The sequence below is a fragment of the Triturus cristatus genome, chromosome 3_2, assembly GCF_964204655.1.
Source record: "Triturus cristatus chromosome 3_2, aTriCri1.1, whole genome shotgun sequence".
In the NCBI taxonomy this organism is placed as follows: Eukaryota; Metazoa; Chordata; class Amphibia; order Caudata; family Salamandridae; genus Triturus; species Triturus cristatus.
The window spans coordinates 88,274,656-88,299,844 of NC_140584.1; the positions used below are offsets into that span (position 1 = coordinate 88,274,656).

The 25,189-nt window shown below is 42.7% G+C and overlaps 1 protein-coding gene and 1 long non-coding RNA gene across 2 annotated transcripts in view; one reads left to right on the plus strand and one right to left on the minus strand.

Moving 5' to 3' along the window:
• Positions 1–25,189, plus strand: part of LOC146856853 (ropporin-1-like) — a 243,596-nt gene that overhangs the window by 161,392 nt on the left and 57,015 nt on the right. The window contains exon 7 of the mRNA XM_085646769.1: positions 13,672–13,833. Within this exon, the coding sequence (XP_085502895.1) occupies positions 13,672–13,833 (162 nt within the window). The remainder of the gene's footprint in view (positions 1–13,671; positions 13,834–25,189) is intronic.
• Positions 1,282–2,032, minus strand: LOC146856855 (uncharacterized). The gene is made up of 3 exons (XR_014979510.1): positions 1,993–2,032; positions 1,845–1,906; positions 1,282–1,497 (listed from the first exon to the last, which is right to left on the minus strand). It is a non-coding gene; the product is annotated as an uncharacterized LOC146856855 (long non-coding RNA).

Here is a 25,189-nt window from a genome sequence, read left to right on the forward strand (position 1 = left end):
GTATGTGTCGTCGGAACAAACGAAAGACCACGTCCCAAAAGAGATTTTTCTTGGTGGGAAAGATTGTATGATGATATATTGATAACTAGGTCACCGTTTTGCCGCTTCGCAAAGCTTTGCCGCTGCTTTCCTTTCCCTCTCCTGGTTTTTCTTGCGGGATAGATTTGGACATCTCTTTTGTAGAAGGTGGACGTCCCTGGTCCGCTGCCTGTGACAAAAAAGTAGATGTAGACGATGTTGAAGCTGTAGGTGTTGTACTAGTTGATGGTTGATCCCCCGATGTAGTGGAACCCGACGGGCGAGCTGAATGTAATGTAGATGCCGGTGTGCGGCTAGTAGTGGTCTCTTTCTCTGACGCTAAACTTTCATCTGAAGTTGTGGGAGTCTTCTTGGTATCGAATCTCTTACGAGTGTATATCTCTGCCCACGTATAAACCTCATTAAGTTTATAGTCAATAGTATCGCGTCTATACTTGCGTAGTTTGCCTTCTTGGAGTTCCCTCTCATATCCGTCTAATTTCTGGTTGAGAATCTCCAGATGTAGTCTCCAAGAATCCGCTTCCATACGGAACTCTAATTCTGTTTTCAAGGAGGTGATTTCATCTTCTAAGTCTTTAATCGTTTTAGACAGTTCTTCAATTATGAGGAGAATAAGATCCAGTGAGCACTTATTAAGGATTGAGTACCACTTCTCCATGAAACCTGTATTCAAATGGAAACGAAATAACATCGGTTTAATGGCCAAGCGTAGTCCACGTGGAATTCTCTTTGCTTTATGGTATTGAACAAGCGTAGAAGCATGAAGTCTCTGGTTAAGCTGTCTCCTAGTGATGAATTCCAGTTGACGTAATTGTTGTGTGATTGAGCCACCATGTGAGTCCGTAATCTTCACTTCTTGTATAAGTGAATAAATTTGTGAAGCCTCATCTGAGGTGTATGCTTTAGTATTGGCTCTATTGTCCGTTATACTCGTAATTGCATCAAAAGACATATTGAACTGTTGGGTGCTACTGCCAAGACAGAGAAATAATGATACAGAGCAGTGTGAGCAGAGCACTCCTAGTTTTCTAATTTACCCCTAGGTTTGATCTGAGTGATATAGGTGCTGCAGCGTAATGCCCGCTGTCTATCAGGCATGAAAAAACTAGATACAATGGTTCAATCACCTAATGATTGACGCTGCGCACTGTGCTAATTGTGAACTACGTCACTAACAATTAATCTCAATTCGCAAAAATTTACAAAAGATTATCAGTCAAAAAACATCCAACTCAATTACTCGTTTAAACATATATTTTCGACATATATGCAAACAACAGCTTCAAAAAAAATAATTACATTGGTCATGTGTCAACATTTTTACAGAGAATGGTAGACAACTGCCATAAACAATATAATATTTAAACATGCCACATAATATTTCATGAGATCACATCGAAATGCTTGTGATGAGCCCAATGCATTTCGGGACTTGGTTGTCCCTTCGTCAGGGGCGTTCTGTGAAAGAAATATATATTGTTATACATACAACACATTGTTACCCTATTTTCGCAAGAAGGATACTTGGTGGCAGATTACTTGATTCACATGGTGCTCATAATGCAACCGTGAGACACTATTGTGGTAAATCAGCCTTTCTTTTCAAAGAAAACCACGAGTTTAACCAGAAGGAATACCATCACCCAATAGTGCAAGTGAAAAAATAAAAATAAGAATAAGAATGACCGTGGCTCCCGAATAAGACATTTAATTAAATAAAACAGAAGTAAAGTCACGAGAGAAATGCTGAGGGGAAACTCAATACATGCGACAAGTCTACTGAATAAATAATGATGCTGGCTCACCTCAAATATTTTGTAGGTGTGGCCTTAATAAAAATTGAACAATGTAAGCAGGATAACCGATGCTGAAAACCAAAAGGAATGACTCCATCAGAACGAGTGCTTGAATTAACTCTCACGTTTGGAAATATTGTAAAACAACATGACTTACCCCCCGGAAACAGGCGATAACGTCAAAGCTAGAGCGAGTGATGTGGCGTGTGAATATCTCTAACGGCGTCTAAACCAGACGTGAATGTTTCGTCTCCATAGAGACGCGCTGCAGACGTGATGGTGAAAAAAAGAGAAATGACTATTAGCTTCCGCTTCTTTAGCTAAGGTTTGAAGACCTATAGCGTAAATCATAAATAAAAGCAATAGATTCTACTTACTATAAGAACGCGACGGGGTGCAACCAGCTATGAACAGATGATGTCCTCTCTTCGAAAGTTTTTCAACTAACGAGAACCGCGCCAAATTTAAACCCATTACAATGGCTGAGCCGATGTGAGACTCATAGTCATAGACAGAGGACTGACAAGTAGCGCCATGATGTCTGACAATACAAAGTATTTTTTACTTGCCAAGAACGCGATGTGGTGAAATACTTTAAATGTCCTGATGAGAACAATCATTTGAACGAAGTGTATGTAAACTAACATACAACGAAAAAAATAAATGACAATGAGATCTAATATCAAAGTATGTCCGCACCTCGGAATGATACAATGTATCAATAATAATTATATCTGCCAAGCGCGCATCATAGTAAAAAGAAGCTTCTCGCGTAGCCATGTAAAAAATAAGGGTTGTATTATATTGTTCATTTGACGGATAAAATGAAATGGAAAAAATGATGATGTGAGCGAAAGCGTTCATTTAAACAAGACGTACATGGGGTAATGCAAAATAGACTGGATATTTTAGAAAGGGACACCGGAGGCAACGACGCACAACGAGCAGATATTCAGTGTCAGTGAATCCTCAGCACCGCAGTCAATTGTGGCCACTACAAATTAGTCAATAAAGTTCTGAAACATGAATGCAAATAATGAACAACATAATAAAGAGAAACTGGTGAAAAAACAGTATAAAAAAGGAGGAGAGGAGAGCCAGAACAAACTTCTGAATAGTGAACAAAATGTAAGTGAATATTAATTAAGAAAATGTTAGTTAAAAAAATAAATGAAAAATATGAAGAGACTTAATGTAGTCAATGATAAAAACAAACAAGCACTGGTTACAACAATCCTCGGGTTTTGTAAAAAGTTAAGTCACCGGAATAATGCGAAATGACATTCATGCAAATTGCAAAAACTTTTAAATAGCAAAGACATATCATGATAATGCTTGAATTTCTACGCTTGACTCTAAAAGTTGCAGAAATCTATGAAAGATGTGATTATAAGAAGCATGAAAGATCTAGACGATCGTTAAGACCACTGGGGGCCAATGTCTGAAGTCTCTGAATCCAAAAGAGCTCTCTACGTAAAAGTACGTTTGTGATGTCCACACCAGGTTTCACATCCATGGATTCTATGATTTGAAAACGTAGTTGGGAAATCAAATGTTTGGCTTCTAGCCAATGCATGGCTAGACTTGAGGTACTGTGCTTATTCCTGATTCTGGATTTATGCTCAGTGATCCGTGTTTTTATAAACATATAGGAACATCTACCATGCATGTTCTTTGACCACTCCTCCAGTAAAATCTCATTCGAAACACCTACGTCCAAACATTGTGCATTCATTTGGTGTCTCTCCTAGAGTGAGATATTCAGGAGCTAGAAAGACAATACATGCGAGATCATAACCCTCACACTTTAGTGAAGAATATAACCAAGGCAGCAGAGTTCACTGAAGTCTATAAGGCTTTTTCGCCCACCTGCTTCCACAAGTGTATAATGAGGCACTGGAACAGGGCGCTTGTCCTCCTTCATTTAGAGAAACTGTCCTCATTAACCTCTTAAAACCTTATAAACCACCTACACACAGCGACTCTTATAGACTACTCTCACTTATCAAAACTGATGCAAAAATCCTAGTCAAAATCCAGACAAGATCCTTCTTGACGTGGTCCTCCCTGACCAGGCAGGTTTCATTCTGGGAAGGTCAACAACTCATAACCTTTGGACACTGTTTGCTTTGCTGCATCAACTAAACCTCTCCGAAAAGGCAGTGGCAGCATTTTTCAAGGCACAAAGGCTCTTGATTTCTTGGAGTTGACCTTCCTATCCTATATGGATCCAAAAAGTTATGGCCATGGTTACTTAGAGAAAAAGGATGGTGTTGCCATTGCGAAAATAGGGTACCAAATACAAAAAAGGAATTAACTCTCAATATCCCTAATGGGCAGGATTGCGCTGATCAAAATGATTATACTCTTCAAATTACTCTGCCTTTTCTATAGTATTCCTATACCTCTAACTCATCAGTTCTTCAACACACTTTCAGAAAACCAGAATCCTCAACTAGGTACAAGGTTGTGGCAGTGGCCCTTATGTCACTAATCACATGCTAAAAACCAGAAAGCTGGGGATATTGCAGTTGAACTTCACAGCGGAGTATGACAAAAATGTCCAGTTGTAGGAGAGTTGGTTCTTTTTTCCATAGAAGACAAAATATTTTGGGAGCAATCGACATCACTGCAAGTTAATGTTCTACCAAAATTTATTTACGCTCTCCAGGATGTGTGTGCTTTGAGTAAACCTTCCTAATATGTAAACCTAACAAAATATTGGCTCGCTTTCTTTGGACGTCCTAAAAAATCTTCAAATTGCATAGGCAACTTAAAAGTGCTTTTAAGAAAGGAGGATTTCCTACTCTAAGAGATTATCAGTTTGCCGTCACATTGTTTAAGATAAGGAAATAGTTGAAAACAACCACAAAAGAAACACAAAAATGAGTCAGAATCAAAGCTCGGACCAGGGGCTTGCACTTGATGTCTAACTTTTCACCAAACTTTAAGAATGATGTGAAAAAATGAATTGCATAAAAGGAATAGAAGCGCATTCCCGCTCTATGATTAAATCTTTCTTTTTAGTGGGGCTGAGATGCGTTAGGCTCAGACTATACTTCCAACAAGCATAGGCAATAGGTCTGACCTTGGTTTTAATTAAAGTGCCTCTTCCTTGATTTGCAATTTTGTTTGTGTAATTGTGTGTATTGATTTGTGGGTATATTCGAAAATGAGTCAATGGGTAGATGGAATGGATGTGTGAGTGATAGGATGTGTGGATGAATGGTTGATTGACAGAGTGCATACATGAATGGTTGAGTGTGTGGGTGGATGAACGGCCAGGAAATGTTTGAACACATGACTGGATGAATAATTGAGTAAAAATAGATTAATTGGTAGGACTATGGGTCAGTGCGTGAACAGCTGCATTCGTGTTGGTGGTGGGAGTGTATTCTCCACTCCTGCCGCTACTGCTCACTCACCCATTCATGCACCTATTCATTTATCCATTTCATGAGACATCCTTTTGTGGTACTTGTCAGCCTACTGTTCATGCTTGTTCACTGCTGGTGGCATGAATCAGTGATATGGAATGCGCACACCGAGGGGAATTATGTACAACCTGAGACATGAATAACACCATGCTCTCAGACGCCACATTTATAGCACTATTTCCCTTTACTCTTTCCTGCTGAAGACAAAAGTAAATAGGCCAACAAAGCACATGATGTAGAACTAGCTTATCATCCTAGGCTCAAAATATGCAAGTCAAGCAAGTCTGAGTCTTCAACATCTTGCCACAGCTTGACAAGTGAGGTGTCAGGGTATGCACACTGACTTACGCGGAAGACCCCTGTGTTTTTTAAACCTCAAGATCAGTGCCTAATTTAAGCCGGTGGTTGTGGTTGAGGCCCACCGGCACTCTTTTTTGGGGAGCAGGACTTATTTTTCATCACAAGCCTTTTACAGAACAAGAGAGAGAAAGACAACTAAGAGGAAAGGAGGAGGAAGCAAAAGATGGAAAATCAGTGACAAAAGGAACACGCATTGGTAAATGCATTATGTTTCATCTGTGGGATTAATAATAAGTTAAGAGGTATGGAAGCAGTGTATGAGTGCAGAGAGAATGGTGTGAGTGCTCTCTGTGCAGGGTGAGTGGTGCATGAATGAAGATTGATAAGGGTCTGGGTGCAGGGTGTAAGTGCCACAATGCATGGTGATTGATGTGTGCTTAGTGCAGAATGAGAATTGTGTGAGTGTACAAGGTGAGAGATGTTACCTTCGATGTGCAAACATAGGGTGAATGGTATGTTAACAGTATAAGTGCAGGATGAGCGGTTTGAGTTCAGGGTGAGAGGTGTGGGTGGAGGGTGAGAGCAATGTGAGTGCTGGATGAGAGCTATGTCAGTGGTATGTGAGTGCAGAGTCAGCACTGTGAGAGTTGGGTGAGCAGTATCTGACTGCGAGCGAAATGTCAGGGTAACTGTGCAGAGTAAATGGTGGGTGAGTGTGTGGGGTGAGTGGTGTCTGAGGGTAGGTGAAAGTGTTTCGCAAAGTTACGAAATGAGGTGAAGCCGTGCTGTGTCCTAATATATGCCGGAGACAGCTGCCTGCTAAGCAAATATCAACAACGGCAACAAATGCCATTTCTTCCATTTGCTCCCCGAGTTGTGTTATGCTTTAGGATGTCTACACACTCTGCCGCCACTGTGTCCACTTCTCTTTCTTTTGGAAGCCAGCAGCTGTTAAACGTGATTACACACATTGGCACGCCGATCACACGCAACTGCTTGTAAATGTAATGGCTAAAAGAATAGGGTCTGGAACTTTAAGAAGTCACTTATACTCAGAGAGAACAGAGAATAAAAGGAAACATTGAGCATGCAAACTGCAAGCCTCGTCGCCCCAAATGAATGACATCCACAAACGCACCACTCAAAGGCCAAATGCGCATCACTTAGCGAGGACCAATAATGTATCTTTTAATATAACAGAGTACCACGTTGAGTTAAAAAACAAAAAAAACAATTCTATAAAAGTGAGAGGTAGCAATTTGGAAAATAGGAAATGGGATTAGTCAAAGAGCAGGGAGGCAGCATAGGATGCTGCTACGGGGTGAGAAAATACAGCAACGAGCGAGCAACATGCCTTCCTCGGCCCCTAATAGACTCTTTCAAGGGGATGGATGTTAGTAGGAAATTATTTCAGAACTTTACTTACCGGCCCACCTGGATGCAGAGCCAGCATGGGTCTCTAGAGCATTCAGAAGGATTGAGTAATTTAATCCTGAGTGTTACCAGTGCCCATTGTGAATTTGCTATCAGGGTTTTTCACATTTGTGTTTTGTTAGAAAGCACGGGTCCACAGGCACTCTAGGTACAGAGTGCGTTTGCTGCGCTATAGTGCTCATAAAAGACAGTACCGAACATTGTTAAAGGTGTGGTCAGTGAAAAAAGAATTGACAGTAACTTTCAATAAAAGAAGAAATAACCTCCATATCTGTGTACATGCCACGCTTTTACTTTTACTGTTAATGTCAGCGGTTTCACTTCAAATCAATGTATGGAAGTTGTTGAGTGTATGCTCATTAGTCCATATTCAGATATCACTGCTCCTTGCTTGCCTCTCCATGGTGTGCAGAAGCAGGAAAAAAAACTAAGCCAACAAGCAAGCTTGAAATGCGTGCAGTTAGGGGGAGAATGATTACATAGACAAGCACAGCGCAAGTGCTGTGGACGGGAGATGATGTCACTGCTACTTGCTTGCCTCTCCATGGTTTGCAGATGCCCGGGTGTGCATGTGTAAACGTTTTGGTGACAAATTTAAGAATAAACAATGCTTTAAATGGCTCTAAGTAATAGTATCCTTTTCATTAACTGATTCGCCTGCATTGTGATCTTAACTGCAATTAGACTGTGAAGTACAATATGTGATCATAATAAAATTGTGTCTAAACGGGGTACCAGTCAGCTACTTTTTTGAGCAGTCCGTAGATTCAGCCTAGCATCCTTTGTACATTGCTGATCTTTTTAACAGATTATCTCATGACAACCAATCCCAAACTGAACATATTCTACGAGTCATCTGCGAACAGGCGGGGCTCGTAATTTCTAAGGCCACCTAAGATAGAAGCTTTGTCATCCCCTCAACCAATCTTACTCCGTTGCATAGAATTCCAAATGGCTGATTGGCTGAAAGTGGTGGTGGCGTTCCTTGATGTGATTCACTCACAGGCATGGTCACTGAAATTTGAGTCAGGATGTGACAGCAGCTCTCGGCCCGGCTCTGCCAGTGTGCAGGCAAACGTTGACAAGCACAGCACAGTGCAAGCGCTGTGCAGGGAAGATGATGTCACTGCCCCTTATGATTATGTGAACAAGCACAGCGCAAGCGCTGTGCAAGCAAAACATTTTTTTTTAAAGTGCCCCAAAAGCAGATGGAAACAGTACTTCAGCAACGGAACACTGATAAGAGAAGCACAAGAGGAACAACAAAAGGAGCAACAGGAAACGATAAGCTGCAGCCAATAGAAATTGAGGAAATGTAAGTGGCAAGCACAGGAATCAATGAAAAGAAAGGGGGTGGGATGTAAGCCCCTTTAAAGATTTATATTGAATACAATAGATTTCACGAGCACAGCGCAAGCGCTGTTCAGGCAAAACCTAAAAAGCACAGATGAAAAAGAACCTGCAAGAGTGAGATAAGATGCAGAATAGAGTGGTGGAAGAAAAAGGCATGAGGTGAAATCAAGGCTTGAAAGCCGTTATATTCGGTACACTGGTATTCAGCAGCGGGCTTCCGAAGAACATTTTAAGACCTGCCACTTATTATTTTACTATTTAAGCACTGCTCAGAATTATGGTTAACCTTTCTGAGGCCTCTGAAGCCCCCATATTTAAAGCACACTGCAGGGGTGCTGGAGATGATGCAGCACCCCTAAATAACCTTTTGTAAAACGTTTATTTTTAATTTTAACAACAGCAGTTTATGTGACATTCACAGCAGTATATTGCTTACGCCCAATAATTCTGTTAGAGTTAAATTCCCAAAACCAAGAGTCTGTTTAAGATGGTTGAGCTGTAATGTGTCCCTAGGACTTCATGGCTGATGAGGAAGGGTGGCAAGATGTGAATGAAGTGAAGCCCAAATGACCCTAGGGCAGTATGCCGGGGAAAGCAGAGTGCTATGGGTGTCAGAATGTTCCCTAGCAAGTGGTTAAATCTCTCAGCCAGTGTGTATAACTAGGATTTCCCTTACCCCGCCAGTTCATGGTGAATCTCCTCTCACCCAGTAGGAGGGTCATTGCAATGATTTTGCAGTAGGGTTTAGTTATATCTTTAACGTAGCCCAGAGAGGCCATTAAGGAAGACAAAGACGGGTCAGTGGAGATCATCTCCAAGTTTTAGCCAATATGTGTATATTTGGGAAGAAGATCAAGCCTTATGTATAAAGTTTGCCTCAAAGGAGCCGCATCTCCAGCAGTTTGATTCACTGAGCAATCCAAAGCAGAATATTGAAATAGGATTATAATGTTCCCTGTGAAGGAATTTCAGCTGAATAAGTCTGAGTTTACAACTGGACAAGGTATCTTTAGCTTGCCGACAGGATATCTCAGATGCCATTGGGCATCTGAGATATCCTGGCCTAGTTCAGGTACCCAGCCAGCTTTCACATTCTGAGTGGTAGGCTATATAGAGTTTATGGTACAATTATACATGCGTGTAAATAGTTTAGCTGAGGTAGGATTGATTAACATGATTGTAAAAATTGGCCATTCTAGAGTTTTGTCGGGAAAAGTTGGGCATAAGTCTCTCATTGAACTGTGGTTACAATGATACGTCAGTTAATTCATGGGATTAGCTACTGCATTAAATACGAACTCCGCAAATGTTAGGATCCACTTTTCCATAAAGAGATCACCAACAGTGTGCAGATCCCTAGTGTGCAGCTGTTTGATCACCCGAGGGTTATTAGTAATTTCTTCCTTTGGATTTCGAATTAACAGGAGATTTGAGGAGCACTTTGCCTTGTGTAGCAGGTGTAGCCCATTCCTGTTGAGTACACTTAGCTGTATTTATGTCAGCATGGGGGCACGGACTCTTGAATAGTTTATGGGCACCTAGAGGTCTAGGGGAGATCAGGGCTGCCTCCTGGTTGTGATGAGGTTGCTGTCATGATTCATGTAGCCAACAATGAGCGAATTGAGCTTATTCCACTAAGTGGTATATTTCGAAGTTTCGGACAACAAAGCCGTCAGCCGCGGCCCATTCTAATGCCATGAGGAACCACGCCCCTCACCTTTTGCCCAAAAAGACAAGTGTCAGGCTGAGCAAAGGCCAGCCTGACAGACACCCCTCTTTATTTAAAGGTCAGGCACCCTGGAGCTAGACATGCCTTAAATGTGCACGCTCTTGACTGCCTGAGGGGAACTTTGCCGGGCTGAAGATGTCACAGCTCCTGTGGGTGTGAACACTTCAGCCTAGCAAAGCACGTCAAGGCCCTCTCCCAAGTGACGAGGGGGGGCGTTGCTGACTGCTTCAGAACTGGGCGCTTCAGTTCAGAGCTCTAAAGGGCCCAGGGCAGAGTGTCAATTACTGACACCACGGCACCGAGTAGGTGGGGTCAGCAACTCTCACTGACAGCATCCCCCTATGTGACGAGTAGGTACTGCTGCCTGCTGCCACCCCTCATTGGCTGGAGGAAAGGCAGCAGTCCCAACCTTCCTCATATCTCCAAGGTAGAGCTATGCAGTGAGTGTGATTTTTTGTGTGGAATTTTTGGTGTGTGCCTGCATGCATGAATATTTGGGAGTGAGTTTTGTGAATGGATGTGTGTGCGTGTGTGCGTGCGCATGTGTGAATGCATGAATGTGACTCAGTGTTTATGTATATGTATGTGTTTGTGTGCTGTCCGCACGTCTCCCTGCTAAAAGTACCAGCCTTCACTGAAAGCCATCCAGGTTGTAGGGCATTGGCATTTTAGACCACACTATTTTGGGCTGCCTGCCAGTCCAAACCAGCATGTTCATAAGGTATCTGAGCCGCTCTCCCACTGTAACTTTAGAATTGAGACGGTCAAAGAGCGATAAAAGGCCATTTAAGTGGGTTAACTATTTTAACACAAAGACATATATTTTACCTTCAGCCTAGTGACACTCTGCCTGTGGTACAGTGCACTTTGCAAGACAAGTCAAGAATATTCGAACACACATATATACATAACAAAGTAAACATTTAAGTATTTCCAAATGGTCCAGCACCATGCAATGCACAAAAGACACATTGACTCTTAATTCCAAAGTCTGATGGGAACAATGTTGGTTCAAGCAACACAAAACACATTAAGTTTGATGTATTTGGTACATACAAGGATAAATAAAATCTTTAAATCCTCTTTGGTACACTCTCTCTGTAGGTAGCAGTTAGATTTTTCACACCCCCTAGTCCTTTCATGACCTGATGTTAGGCCAGCGCTCGATAAATTGTACCAGCACCTTTGGCACACTGTGCTTTGCTAATTATTTTTGATGAGCAGTGTCATGCAACTTATTCTAGTGAGGTCCTGTTTTTCAAAGTAGCACTGTTTCTATCGATGAACTCTGCCTGCTGCATATTTTACTCTGCTATAAAATTCTCAGCAGATAATTTGCCAGAGTTATGTCCGAACCTCAGAACTGCGTTTTTATGGTCTGGCGTGACTGCACAGCGGTCGCCAGACAATTATTTGAGCATCACCAGAGAGGCGCTTGGGTGTCTCTCACATGCTGGAAGCCAAGAGTACATGTTTTGATTGGGCAGAAATTGTGTGCTCCCACACTAAAAAGTGCTTGCCCTCAACACATCTGTGATCATTTTGTTTCTTTATACAGGTAACTTAGCTTGAGCTCATGGGGGCACACACATGACATTGTAATGCTATTAAAATGTCTTCGATAAGTAGATAATTTACATTGGTTTTCTTTGGCAGCAGCACAAATGGGAGGAGGGCAGTCATTAACCTACTTGGATGTTTAGGTCTGGCTTGAAAGTGCAACTGTCCCCTGACATTTTGACCTACGCCAATATTCTACAGTTTTTCGCTTCCACACATAAATATATCACCCTCCATGGTATTTATCGTGTAATGCTTCACATTACCATATAAAATACTTACAACAATATCTCAGCAGGAATTATTGGATTCTTTGCAATTGTATGCACAAAACATTACAAAACACAAAGCAAGTAAAAAGAGGCTTCAAATAATTTGATTAATGCGCCCGTAGGCGTCATGTATTTGGAGAAGATTAATGAAAAATATATACAAATTGTAACAGCACTATTTGGTATGAATACCAAAACAACCCTAAAGAAGAAAGTGTACAATGTGCTCGTGACAATGGAGTGACGGTGCAAGTGACAACGTGAAAGAAACCATAGCAAAATGGCGCAAAACAGTAATTACAAGATATGTACAAGATGAAAGGTTCAAGACATCCACTTTTTTCAATTGTTCATTTGATATTTTTCAAAATTATTCAGAGAACCAAACATTAGAGGGCGCCAGAAAGAGTTAAGGCTGATGGGCACAGGTCGACGACGTTTCGATCCTATTCAATTAGGATCATCCTCAGGACCAGGGTCGCAAAATTCAGCGTTCGAGTACCGCACACGTCCGTGGCGGCTTGGTGTACCTTCGTGTAGTCTTTGGACCCTGACTCCCCTGACCTGCTCATCAAAAATTATTGAAGCGTTCCTTCGCGTCCCTCCCTGGCTCCCCAGCTCCGCTCCTGTTAGCGAGACGCCAAATTCCTTACCCTCTCGGTGATCATGTGATCGGCTCACCAGTCCACCCTGTACCCTCTACAATAGACACACTACATTCATTCGTGCTTCCATTGAATCTCTACCGGGACGTTATATGATCTACTCTCCGGTTCCTTCTACAACCGAGCCGCTCCTTCCCGTGCCTCAGCACTCCCTGAATTTTGCGACCCTGGTCCTGAGGATGATCCTAATTGAATAGGATCGAAACGTCGTCGACCTGTGCCCATCAGCCTTAACTCTTTCTGGCGCCCTCTAATGTTTGGTTCTCTGAATAATTTTGAAAAATATCAAATGAACAATTGAAAAAAGTGGATGTCTTGAACCTTTCATCTTGTACATATCTTGTAATTACTGTTTTGCGCCATTTTGCTATGGTTTCTTTCACGTTGTCACTTGCGCCGTCACTCCATTGTCACGACCACATTGTACACTTTCTTCTTTAGGGTTGTTTTGGTATTCATACCAAATAGTGCTGTTACAATTTGTATATATTTTTCATTAATCTTCTCCAAATACATGACGCCTACGGGCGCATTAATCAAATTATTTGAAGCCTCTTTTTACTTGCTTTGTGTTTTGTAATGTTTTGTGCATACAATTGCAAAGAATCCAATAATTCCTGCTGAGATATTGTTGTAAGTATTTTGCATTTACCCTGATCTCAGTTGGGTCTATGGGTTACACTCCTGTGGTTTTCCTATATCACATTACCATATAACATTCCTTTAAAGACCGACCCATTGGCATTGCCAGTGCTTGTTAGTACGTGGCACACAGCAGCAAGGCAACCTAGGAGGGTTGGTTGTGAGACTCTGCCTCCCCCTTCCCTCAAGGCTGTTTTGAGAGAGGTAAGCCTAAATAGCTGCAAACCACATGATAGTGCATTCGTAGCAGTGAAAACTTGCTGCTGTATTCTCATTGGTGAACATTAATCACCAGTGCAGGCCTTAAGCAAGATACAAGTAGCCACTGAGCATATGCAGATCATTTCATTGTGTCTGTAGGCCATGCTCTTTCATGAGGCATTCTGTTTGTTCATTTGTAAAGTACTTACCTAAACATTGCCTATGGGTTTTTTTTCTCTTTAGGTGGCCGGCAAGCCTACAGTCAGATCCTCTGACCTTCAACTCATATGGATGCGGCTGAGCCTCCCAAAGGAAGCTTTTGACACCATCTTAGCTGCTGGCCACTTTTCTGACCAAACAGAATGGATGAAGTTTCTGGCCCTTGCATGCTACTGCCTGGGAAAGGTAATCTTTTGTATTTAATTGTCACACATAAAGCACGCCAGACCGCATACAAAGTCATGAAAGGCCACACCATATGTATTTATTGATCTACGGATTTGTGAAACTGATGTCAGCAGGCTGTGGGTTTCTTTTATTTCCTGCAAGCAGCACGGGGTTAGAGAGGAGCCATGCTACCCCAGTTCCAGTCACAGAAAAATGTGGATGTTGCTTGACAGGCCAGTTTCTCTGATAAACACGTTGGGGTGGAACGCTCTTAAACACAAGTCTGGCATTGAGTGCCTGACAAATGACTGATTTTGCCAAAGTCTCACTCAACTGTTATACGCATGACCCTGTGCAGGACCTGTAGACCTACAACCTCTGCCCAGAGTTTGAGAGGTAGTCACCATAGGCGAGGGGAGAGAGAGAGCTGAAGGATCTGAAGGATGAGGTCTGGGCTCACATGGAAATAAGGTCTCTGAAACTGAATTTTGAGATTCTCAAAATGTCCCACTCCTATTTGCCACTTTTTTCTCTACATCTGCCTTTTCATCCTCCTCTAATCCACCCAGATCGATTTTTACCTGTCCCCATTTCTCCTTTTCTATGCTTGTTTACAGTAATAGTTCACACTTCTCCCAACTCCCAGGCCGGGCCGATTAGGAAACTCATGCTCAGAAAGAAAGGCCATTTGGCCTGGAACAAAACTTAGTGAAATGTAGAAGCTGAGATTATACTACTCAGGTCTCTTGGGCCAAAATCCTATAAGGTAGACTTTAAAAGAAACCCCCTCTGACATCACCCCTTCTCAGAGAATCTTCTTTGCTTTCTTGAAACCTCTTCGTTGTATCCTTCCTTCCCCCTCTCTCTTCGGTGCACTTCCCTTGTTTATCACCTCCATACTCTCTCCTTCTGTCTCTCATTGCTTTGCTCTGAACCTTTTCTATTTTTTGGGCAATGCCTGCTTCTCTTCAGGTGTGTGCTATTTTAAGTCTGCCCCATAATGTCTTTCAGTCAGTTGCACTGGGAAGGGCCCTGTTGACTAGAGTGCCTATGCAACAATTGCGAGTAGTGTGAACGAATGAAAGACTGAATAGATGAATGATATGTTAATAAGGAGTGGCAGGTGCACAGAAAGGATGTTCAGGTGCTAGACCAACTGTGGAATGATAGCAGGAGCAGGTTAATATGAAGGGGTAAGCCATGTTTTGAGTTTCTTTCAGAACAGGGTCTCAGTCCAAGGGAAGATTTTTTAGGTGCTTAGCAGACAAATAGCAGAAGGAGTAGCCCCCAGAACGTGCACAGAAAAATCAGGGGTACGGATCAGTTTAGCACCTGAGTATCTCAAAAAGCGTGAAGGAGTATACGGCTTAATACGTTTTTGGATATGGAAAAAACACTGAAAGGGGTCAGAGCTTTACGAGTCCAGCACCAAACGTCGCTATTAGTGTGAGCCTATCAGATCTACACTAAATACCTCTGCGTTAGGTCTGGGATATGACCCACATACATCCCACTAGAGGTGATTATAAATCACCACTGCCAAAGAACAAAAGAATGACCCCGCACCCGAGAACAACAGTCTATGTTATGTATAGATGTCCTAGCACATCATATTTAAACAAAAACTACAATATATCAATGAACAGCTTCCCAGTTGAACAAGACAGATGGTCGCAATGCTTGATTGTAGTTAATTTATTCCTTTTATTCAGAGGCACTTTATTCCTTTAAAACATCACAAAAAGTGTGAAGGAGTATATGGCTTAATACGTTTTTGGATATAGATAGGACCCTCTTTCGATACTGCAAAAATAGTCATACAGAGCGCTTTGAATATGATCCTCTTTGTTATGGGGAGTCAGTGCAGCTCTTTACGATGAGAAGGGATATCTTGTCTGCAGGGAATATCCAAAATCATTCGAGCAGCAGAATCCTGGACAATCTGAAGGTGATGCAGCAGGTAGTTGGGAAGTCCTAGGTACAGGGAGTTACCATAGTCTAGTCTGGCCCTTATAAGTGCATGGGCCACAGTCCTGTGTGTCGACTTATGGAGACATTGAATACTTTCCTGCGGGCTCTCAGTAATAACAAGCATTAGCATAGTCAATAGGTCTCGCTTTTGGGACCTTCTAAGTATTTAGTTATGCAGCACAATATCCTTGGTGCAACCACATCAACTGTTGCGTGGCTAAACACTTATAAGGTCCCAAAGGCAAGACCTATTGGCTTTGCCAATGTTTGGTGTGGTTGTATATGTGCGGTTGTGTGTGTGTGGTTGTGTGTGTGTGGTTGTGTGTGTGGGTTGTGGGTGTGTGTGCGGATGTGTGGTTGTGTGTGTGTGTGGTTGTGTGTGTGGTTATGTGTGTGTGGTTGTGTGTGTGGTTGTGTGTGTGTGGTTGTGTGTGGTTGTGGGTGGTTGTGTGGGTGGTTGTGTGTGTGGTTGTGTGTGTGTGGTTGTATGTGTGGTTGTGTGTGTGTGTGTATGTGGGGGGGGTTGGGTGTGGTTGTGTGTGTGGTTGTGTGTGGGTGTGGTTGGGTGTGGTTGGGTGTGATTGTGGGTGTGATTGTGGGTGTGTGGTTGTGTGTGTGTGGTTGTATGTGTATGGTTGTGTGGTTGTGTGTGTGGTTGTGGGTGTGGTTGTGGGTGTGTGGTTGTGGGTGTGTGGTTGTGGGTGTGTGGTTGTGGGTGTGTGGTTGTGGGTGTGTGGTTGTGTGTGTGGTTGTAGTTGTGGGTGTGTGTGTGTGTGGTTGTGTGTGTGGTTGTGGTTGTGTGTGTGACCGTAATACTAAAAGCATCTCAAAATAAGGGAACACAAACATCGAGTTTGTGGAAAGAGAAAGCACGTTGTAAGTCAAACCGGGGCAGCAAAGCATTAACACAACAACAAAACAAACAAGATCACTTTGCGAAGACTGAGTGCTGATAAGGGATACACACAGCCCATCATCTTAAGAGTTCGATTGCAGCCAATGTGCACTCAAACCTGCCCCCTCCTTGTGAGTTGCACCGCATATTTCATGAGTTGTAACTGCTGCACCCACCATAGCGCTTTGAGATCTAAAGCGCTACATAGGTCTAATCGATTAACCAGTCGCCAACATGCTGTGCTTTTAAAGAGAATAAGCCAAAAGTTTCCAGCTTCCTCATCATGTCCTCATGAAAGCGCCAACGAAAGGACTCCCTGAATGGTGCAACGGACATGAAGCAGCCGCTGCGATCAGAAATAAACACTGTGAACTTGTCCAGTTTCACAGTAACATTTCCTTAATGTTCTTTAAGTCACAAAACAGTAATACTAAAAGCATCTCAAAATAAAGGAACACAAACATCGAGTTTGTGGAAAGAGAAAGCACATTGTAAGTTAAACGGGCGCAGCAAAGTATTAACACAACATGTACTTTGATGTTTGATGTTCTTTGAACGAGAACATCAAAGGGGCGCCGCGAAAGTGATCGCGAGAGAAAGTGAAAGTGATTGCGGGCACTTAATGAGCATGTCGAGGTTTGCCAGCCGCTGCTCCTAAGCGCGTGCCCGCGCACATGCACTGTAGCTCTAGGCTGGCCATGGTAGGTAGCATTTTTTGAGTCCTCACAAAAAGTCTCGCCAGACCAGCGCATGCGCTAGGTCAGGCGAGACCTAAAAAGCAAGCTGCTGATACTGTGGCAACTTGAGAGGTGAAAGATAAGTATGTTTGGGAAAATGACAGAAATGTTATGAGATGGAATCGAAGTTGAGCAAATTGGGAGCCACATTCCTTTTTAAAAATAATCCCCTGAAGACAAAAGTTTTACCTTCTTAACTTTTTCCATTCCTATGTATCCTTTTCTGACTTATTCCTCAACTCCTCCACTCTCCGCATCTTCTACAACCTCATTCTCTTTATTTTCAGTATTTATATGTATAGTGGAAACTGGCAAGGGAATCTCCTGTAGGAATTGTCCATTTCAGCATATTAGGAAACAAAAAAAGGCAGGAGGAAGCAGCGTTCCCAAAATCACGTTTAATACTCAGGAACAGAAACTTGAATGGGCCTGTTGATCAGTTCCGTTCTCTTTTGGCCCCTCAAGTCCATCCGGCAAAGTTTATCTTTAGGAACACAGTTTTTCTAGGCACCCATTGAGGCACAGGCTCTCATTTTGTGCAGACACAGAATGGGGGGAGTGGTTACCTCCTCTGTGACGCTGATGAGTCCGAGACACAGGTTCTTGTGCTTCGGGTGCAGGGCACGAGGCCATGGACGGCGGTCTAGCCCTCTTCAGGATCACTGGCACTGGTCAACTCAGGTGGCAGGTATGTCGTGCTCTAGGCCAATGCAGGCAGGTATTTTTCTGTTGTATCCGAGGCCCTTGTGGCAAGTGGAGGCGAACCCTTACATTGACAAGAATAGGCATAGATGTCTGCATCCAGCAGGGTTAGCATGACCACAGGGCCCAAATAAAAGTCAGGTTAGTGGTTTCCCATGCAGTCGGGCACTCATGGCTGGTGTAAACACTAGATTACCATGTAGGAGATTCTCCCATCCCAGCATGCACCTAAACATAAAGACCAACAGACAGACAGACAACCACCAAAGCACAATGATTGCCCAACACACAAGTTCTCACAGCCAAAGATGTAGGTCATGCATTCACACATACCTTCAAACAGAAGCCACCCATGAACTCAGACCATCAGACTTGTCGTCACTGCAGCATACAGGCCAACAGATATCCATTCACACAGACTATCAGGCAGAGGCCAACAGACAACACATAAACAAATTTACAGTTCAACACTACACATACAGTCAGGCAGTACACCCAGACAAACTGGGGTTAAATGAAAAGAAGGAAAGATGGATGAGCTTAATTGGTCCTCCTGGGGAGACGGAAGGTCCATGTTCACTTAATATAGTCCTTTGGCACAGGAAGTCATATTTGGGGTAGAGAAAGCAGCGGAGTGTCGATTTAGAACACTTAGCAAATATTCGGGGCCCTATTTTTGAAAAAAAAGTTATAAAAGTGGAGGGGAATTTCCATCTCCCTGTGAACATACTTTTGAAATTTATTTCTATTCACAAACATGGCCAGATGTACGCGTGGAAAGCTGTAATAGGTGCAAGTTTACAAAAGCGCTTCTGGAAATATCATGTCACTTTTTTTTTTAAGGCTCCTTTTCTCCATATGCATATGCATTTTTTTCTCCGCTGGGCAAACATTTTATCTATGGATAAAATCCTCTCACTCATCAAATCTCAGGGTAATGTATTCCCCTTCATGTTTTGGAGAAGGAGTAAAATCTCCCACATTGCTTTCTACGGTGGAAAGGGGTCGGACCAGAGTTTGAGGATGCCACAAAAGTAAATGGTCACGTGCATTCCAAACTTCCAGGGAAAGCCATACCTTTGATTGCCCACTACCCACCACTTGAGTGGGATTTACTAATTAATGCCTATTTCTTTATATTTGTGGTGAGATAATCCTAACGGGCAAATTCATCTATACCTACCAGGAATCCTTTGTGAATTACTGGCAAACGTAATAAGGGTGAAGTCCGTCGTAAACGTACGTTTGCAACCAAATGTACCTTTGTGCTTAGAGGCCCTGGTATTAACAATTTAAATACAATATGAGTTTTCTTGCCTCTAAAACGTTGTTTTGAGTCTTCAAGGGTCGCTTGTAATAAATCTATCTAATGGTCAATCAACACCTGCTGATCATTGCAATGGATGGCTTGTTCGGACAGTTAGTCAATTAGTTCTGCAATTGTAACAGGCATGGCCTGTATACATCTTGCCTGGTAAAGTGCTTTCTTATATATTTTCTACCAACCACTGCAGTTGCAAAAGGAGAGTGTACTCAATTTCTGAAGCATGGTGCATGTTTTTCTGTATTATTCAACCATTTGAAAAGCTCGAATTTTAGAGACCCTTGTTGGACGGGTTGCTCTACTGGAGCAACTCATCCAACATGTTCTTTGAATGCGGGCAAGTGGGAATCAACATGTGGAAGCAGCAGAAACACACACACTAAATGCAGTTATAATGTATTTTAACTGATAACATTCAGTATTTCATTGAAGTCTTAAGGCTCTATCCAGCTCCAATGGTCAATAAGTTAGCCACATCAAAGAGCAGCGGATAATATTTCCAGCTGGGCAGTCAAAACCTTGCTTTACTACAGAAGTAGCAGCCAGCTGCCCATCTGATACCTTTACTGCAGCCAGACCTTGGATCATTACATCCCTTGGACCCACTGTTATTCCAGTGTCAGCTAAACTTGAAACAAGAAGCAGTGGTACCATCCTGAATGCCCACCCAGGAGAAACTGCAAGCATTGTCGTATTGAGTCACCACCTACAAGTGAACCAGAGACAAGAACCAGCCACAGCTGACAAGCAAAGTCACAGCATTCGCATTAGTAACAATTTCCAATACGGTCACTTTTGGCCGGATGTGGAAGAGCCAGGCCTGGTAAAGGCAGCTACCCCGGCTACCCCATTAACTGATGGTCAAGCACAAGTGCATGGATCAGTAAAGCCAAAGACGCACAAATGCCTAGTAGGATTCCAAGTGGTGATTCAAAGCATCAGTGTAAGTACGATAGACCTACATGTAACCAAAATCTTTTTCTGAGTGAATGGAAGGCTACTGCTAATACGAACAAAAAGTTATTCTATTCACAACTATTATTCCCTCAAGGGGATGTAATTCTTAGGTCTTGCCTGAGCCAGCTCATGTGCGGCACTGCGAGACATTTAGTAAGTGGGGTTTTAAAAGTGCTACCACACGCTTTTGCTGGCCCAGCGCTTGCGGTTACGCGCGCGTGCAGCCGCCAGCTTACAGCGCCTGAGGCGCCATCTGGAGTGCGACCACTTTAACTTTTGTCAAATTGTAGTCCTATTTCTATGCGCGCGGTACGACCGAGGTCGAACTAATAGAACTACTGTAAGAATAGCTTTCACTATGTCTATGACACGGACGGCAACGCTATTACTTCCCTTTTGTTACCCCATTCACAGAGAAACGTAGCCTCTAGTTCTCCACCAAAACTCAGTTTTAGACTCCTTAAACCACATCAATACAATGTATGTACACACTCCTATATAAACAGCTGTGGTGGAGTCTTTCTTCAGTCTCTATGGTCATTCTGAGCATGGCGCGTGTACCAAACAATAATGTCCGACCGGCGCATTTCCGGTGGGGGTGAGTTACAGACGTTCTGGCTGCCTTATTGTTCTTCGTATTCGACCCTCCTGGAACCTCTGATCACCAGTTTACACGTTTCCGGCCGGACCAATTTGTAGTTGGAGGGGAACCTGGGCTTACAGAATAGCATCCGATGTGTACTTTACTGTGCGGACGGACTTCCAAACCCGGCTTTCCCACTTGATACCCTAATCTAACTGGAAATGTGTCTTTGTTTCCTTATTTGTCAAAATGTTGTATGCTTGGAAACAGTCGAGCACCTGAACTAAGCACCGTACAAAAAAAATTGATATTTGTACGCTATTGAGTGCCCTCCCTCTCAGCCTATTTCCGCGTATCCGGCCCTATGAAATGTCTCCTAAGTCTCGATATTTTGTCTGCCTTTTATAACCCCCTTATAGGGTGGTTGTTTGCTCCTGTTCAGCGTACATCGCTTCCCTATATCAAAAACCCTTTTGTGACCACTAATTTATGTGATATGTTCTACCTATTTAGAGTGCTCCATATATTTAACCACCGAGTTCTCATTGCTCTGAAGTTTCTTGGTGTGTGCGCCCTCCTGTCTCAATTCGAGATGTCCACCCTCTGTGACTCCTCTGCTTCGGTCCTCATGCAGCAACCGCCGGCCGCACCGGTACATGGCGCAAGCATCCCACTTAGGTATGACTGGTAGCAACAAACCTGCTCCCTTTGTAGATGGCCCCAGTGATAAGTAAACACGTTCCTGTGCCGTTATTAAACAGTGACAGCTGTCAGACAATGACAGTACATAAGTAAGGCTCCTGTTTCTCTTCTCGATAGAGAACTGCCTTTATTGCATTGTAGTTTTATCTGTATAGCTCTTCGAAACCCTAACAATGGGCATTTGCAGAGTGATAACATGCTACTTCTGGGGAGTATTGGGTGGAAAGCGTGCTCTTCTTGTGACTCGTGTTTGTATTGTTTCAATGTCTTACGTGTTTTGTTATCGTTATTGTATGCCTGCGCCTTGGTGTGTAGTGAGGCGAAAAGGAGTGAGACATAGTACGCATAGGCTTGTGAGAGTTGGGATGTGAATGGAGATAAATTCGAGAATGTTGTGTGGCCGGCGTTGGAAGTATTTTGTATGTGTATACCAAAGGGCCTGCTTTCAGGCTGCGCTGGTAAGCATATAGCTGCGAATAAGCTTGGAGTGGAGTAGTGAGATATGGGTGTACAAGTGGTGGGGCCCACCAGCCTTATGGTAAATCGTGCCAGTGTTACTTGGGCATGATCCCAAGTCTTGTGTCTTCCTCTGCCAATGCTTCCAATAACAGTAAGTAGTTCTGCTCCCTCCCCATTGACTATCTTGGGAAGAACCAACGCTTCACTGTCTTGTGTCGATTATAATACCCGTTCTTCACTGATGTAAATTTCCATGCTGGGTTTAAACAGGACAGAAGTCATCCAGTAGCGATTCTCCCCTTGCATTTTATACAGCCATAGCCGCTGTCACAGGCATCCCAGGAGCTATACCCAGATGACAGCTCAATGCGGTCACAGTGCCTGAGAATCTGGCCTGTTTCCACCAGAGCCTTCTCTCGCATTCAGGGGTGGATTACGCCGAATATTTTCTGTCCCATTTTATTTTCATTCTTCCCCTTTTCTCTCCCTCCCATCTGACCCCTTCACCAATTTAGCTCCCTCCTGATTTCTTTACATGCACCTGTCTTTTGTTATCTCTGTCTCTTTGCTCCTCTCACATTTCTTCTCTCCTCGATTTTTACCATTCCGCCCCTCTTTTAATAATGTCTCCATTGTCTCTTAACTCACTCCTCCCGACCCCTTACCAACCCCACTTCCTTCATCTCCCGTTGAACCTTCCCCTCTCACTCCTCCACATTTTGTACCATTCCCTCCTCAATCTTTGCCTTTATTTGCGTCTTTCCTTGAGTCCCCCACCAACACTCTTTTGCCTCCTCACTCAGCTTCTCAGCTCTTTTCCATATCTCTGTATCCTCCTCTATACCCTACCTCTCTTCTTTAGCTCTCTGTGGCTCTCCATCCACCACCCATTCTGTTACCACCTCCTCTGTGTTTATCCCAATTTATTTATTTCTCGCTCTCTAGCCTTCTCTGCCTGTGTGCCCTATAAGTATTTAGTTTTGCAGCACAATATCCTTGGTGCAACAACTTCAACTGTTGCATGGCTAAACACATATAAGGTACAAGGTTTAGCCATGCAACAGCTGATGTTGTTGCACCAAGGATATTGTGCTGCAAAACTAAATACTTAAAAAGTCCAAAAAGCGGAACCTATTGGCTATGCCAATACTTGTTGTAATTGTATTTACATTTATATAGTGCTTACTACCCCTGATGAGGCGTTGAAGTGCTTTATGCTGCCCCGGAGCCCAAGGTTAGTGGTTATTCCAGTGTCGTTAGTTATTGTTTGTTATAGGGATTAGTTTTGTACACTTACGTAGAGCCAATCCACACATTCACTCTAGTTTCTTTGTTGTACATTGAATTAACAGGTATTCGGAGAAATCATTAGTGGGCCAGTGAAGGCCATATAGATGGTTGGAGGTTAATAGAAGAACTAGAGGTGACTAGATATTGTTAGCTTGCAGGGCATGACTTTTTAAGGAATGAGCAGTTTTAATGTTTGAAATGATTGGGGAAATTGTATTACATTAAAGATTAAGACGAAAATGCATGGGCTCGGAAAAGGTTGAGCTCATTGAGAGGAGGCACAGAAAGAGTGGACGGAAGAAGAAGGCCGTTTAAAGAAAAACAGCAAAGTGATACTCAGATGTTTGAGTAATGATCTGGCTTCTTGCTGGATTTTAGAAATATGGCAGATGTTTTTTAAATTAGCATGCAATTTGAGCATGTAAAAATGCAAAGGAATATTATACTACTGCATAAGGATTGTTCCCTGAAAATTATGTGATGTGACGTAATGGAGTAATTTTAGGTATTTTGCGCAGCATGAAATGGGGACAATTATCCTAGATTACACTGGTGTAACGAAAATTTTCTGGGGCCTATTAATTACATATTCTGCATGCTTCCCATTCAGATACATAACTCCTTAATCAAGAAAATTGATTTGACAGTCAAATAATTTATATGGAGACTTCTAAACCCAGATTAAAAATGAAAAACATTATATGCTCACACCAGGTGGGCTCTGGGTGCCACACAAGGGTACATACTACGTAGCTAATCACTTTTACCAGCTGACATACTACCACCCGTAAATTGAAGATCCCCCCTAGTGGGCTGCTATAGAATGAAATACAGTTAATCAGCGACTTGTGGCGCACCAAGGTTGTGATTATAATGAAAAGACGTCGAGATAGATTATTATAAGGTTATTACAGTTGATTTCTGACGTCACAATGCCTGCTGCCAGAGCTAGCAGCAGAGGTGAAAGGCAGGTCAGGTCACGGACCATATTTAAAGCAGCCGTTTAAAGCAACAAACTGAACATTTCTTTTCTTTCTTCTGCTCTATTTTAATAGCTTACAGTGACAAGCAGAGAGAATATGTTTATTTTTTGCACTCCTCAGATAGAGAAAAGCTCGAATCTTTCTGCATGTTTCTACATATTCCGAGCTACTGCAGCTTTTTTTGTTAACAAAAAATTGACTTCTATTGAATTCTTTCTAATATCTGCTTGCAACAAATATCTAACAGGTTTTTGATGTGTTTAGTTTTGCACTTGAGTTTTTATTTTTATCCTACATGTTTGCAAATATGCTTGTTCTTTCATATGTTATGTTATGTTTGGTGGATTTATAGAGCGCAGCTACCGCTCTGAGGAGCATCATGGCTCTATAGATGATTGAGTTGCAGGTATGGTGCATCAGCTACTGAGAAACAGGATTGAAAGTGTTAGATCAAAGCTCTGCATCGGGCATTCGAAGAGGTGAAAAAGGTTTTTAGGGACTTCCTAAAAAGGGTTTCTGACTGGATGAGGCAGAGGTTACAAAGGAGTTGGTTCCAAGCCTTTGTGCCTAATACTGCAATGGATTTGCCTCCTTTGGAAATACATTTGAAGGTTGGGGGTTTTAAGAGATTTGAGTTAGAAGATCTAAGTGTGCTACAAGGTACGTACTGGGTAAACCTGGATCGAATATACTGGGGCCACAGGAATGAATTCTTCGAAACGTGATTATTAAAAGTTTGAACAATATTATTTTGTGGACAGGAAGCCAGTG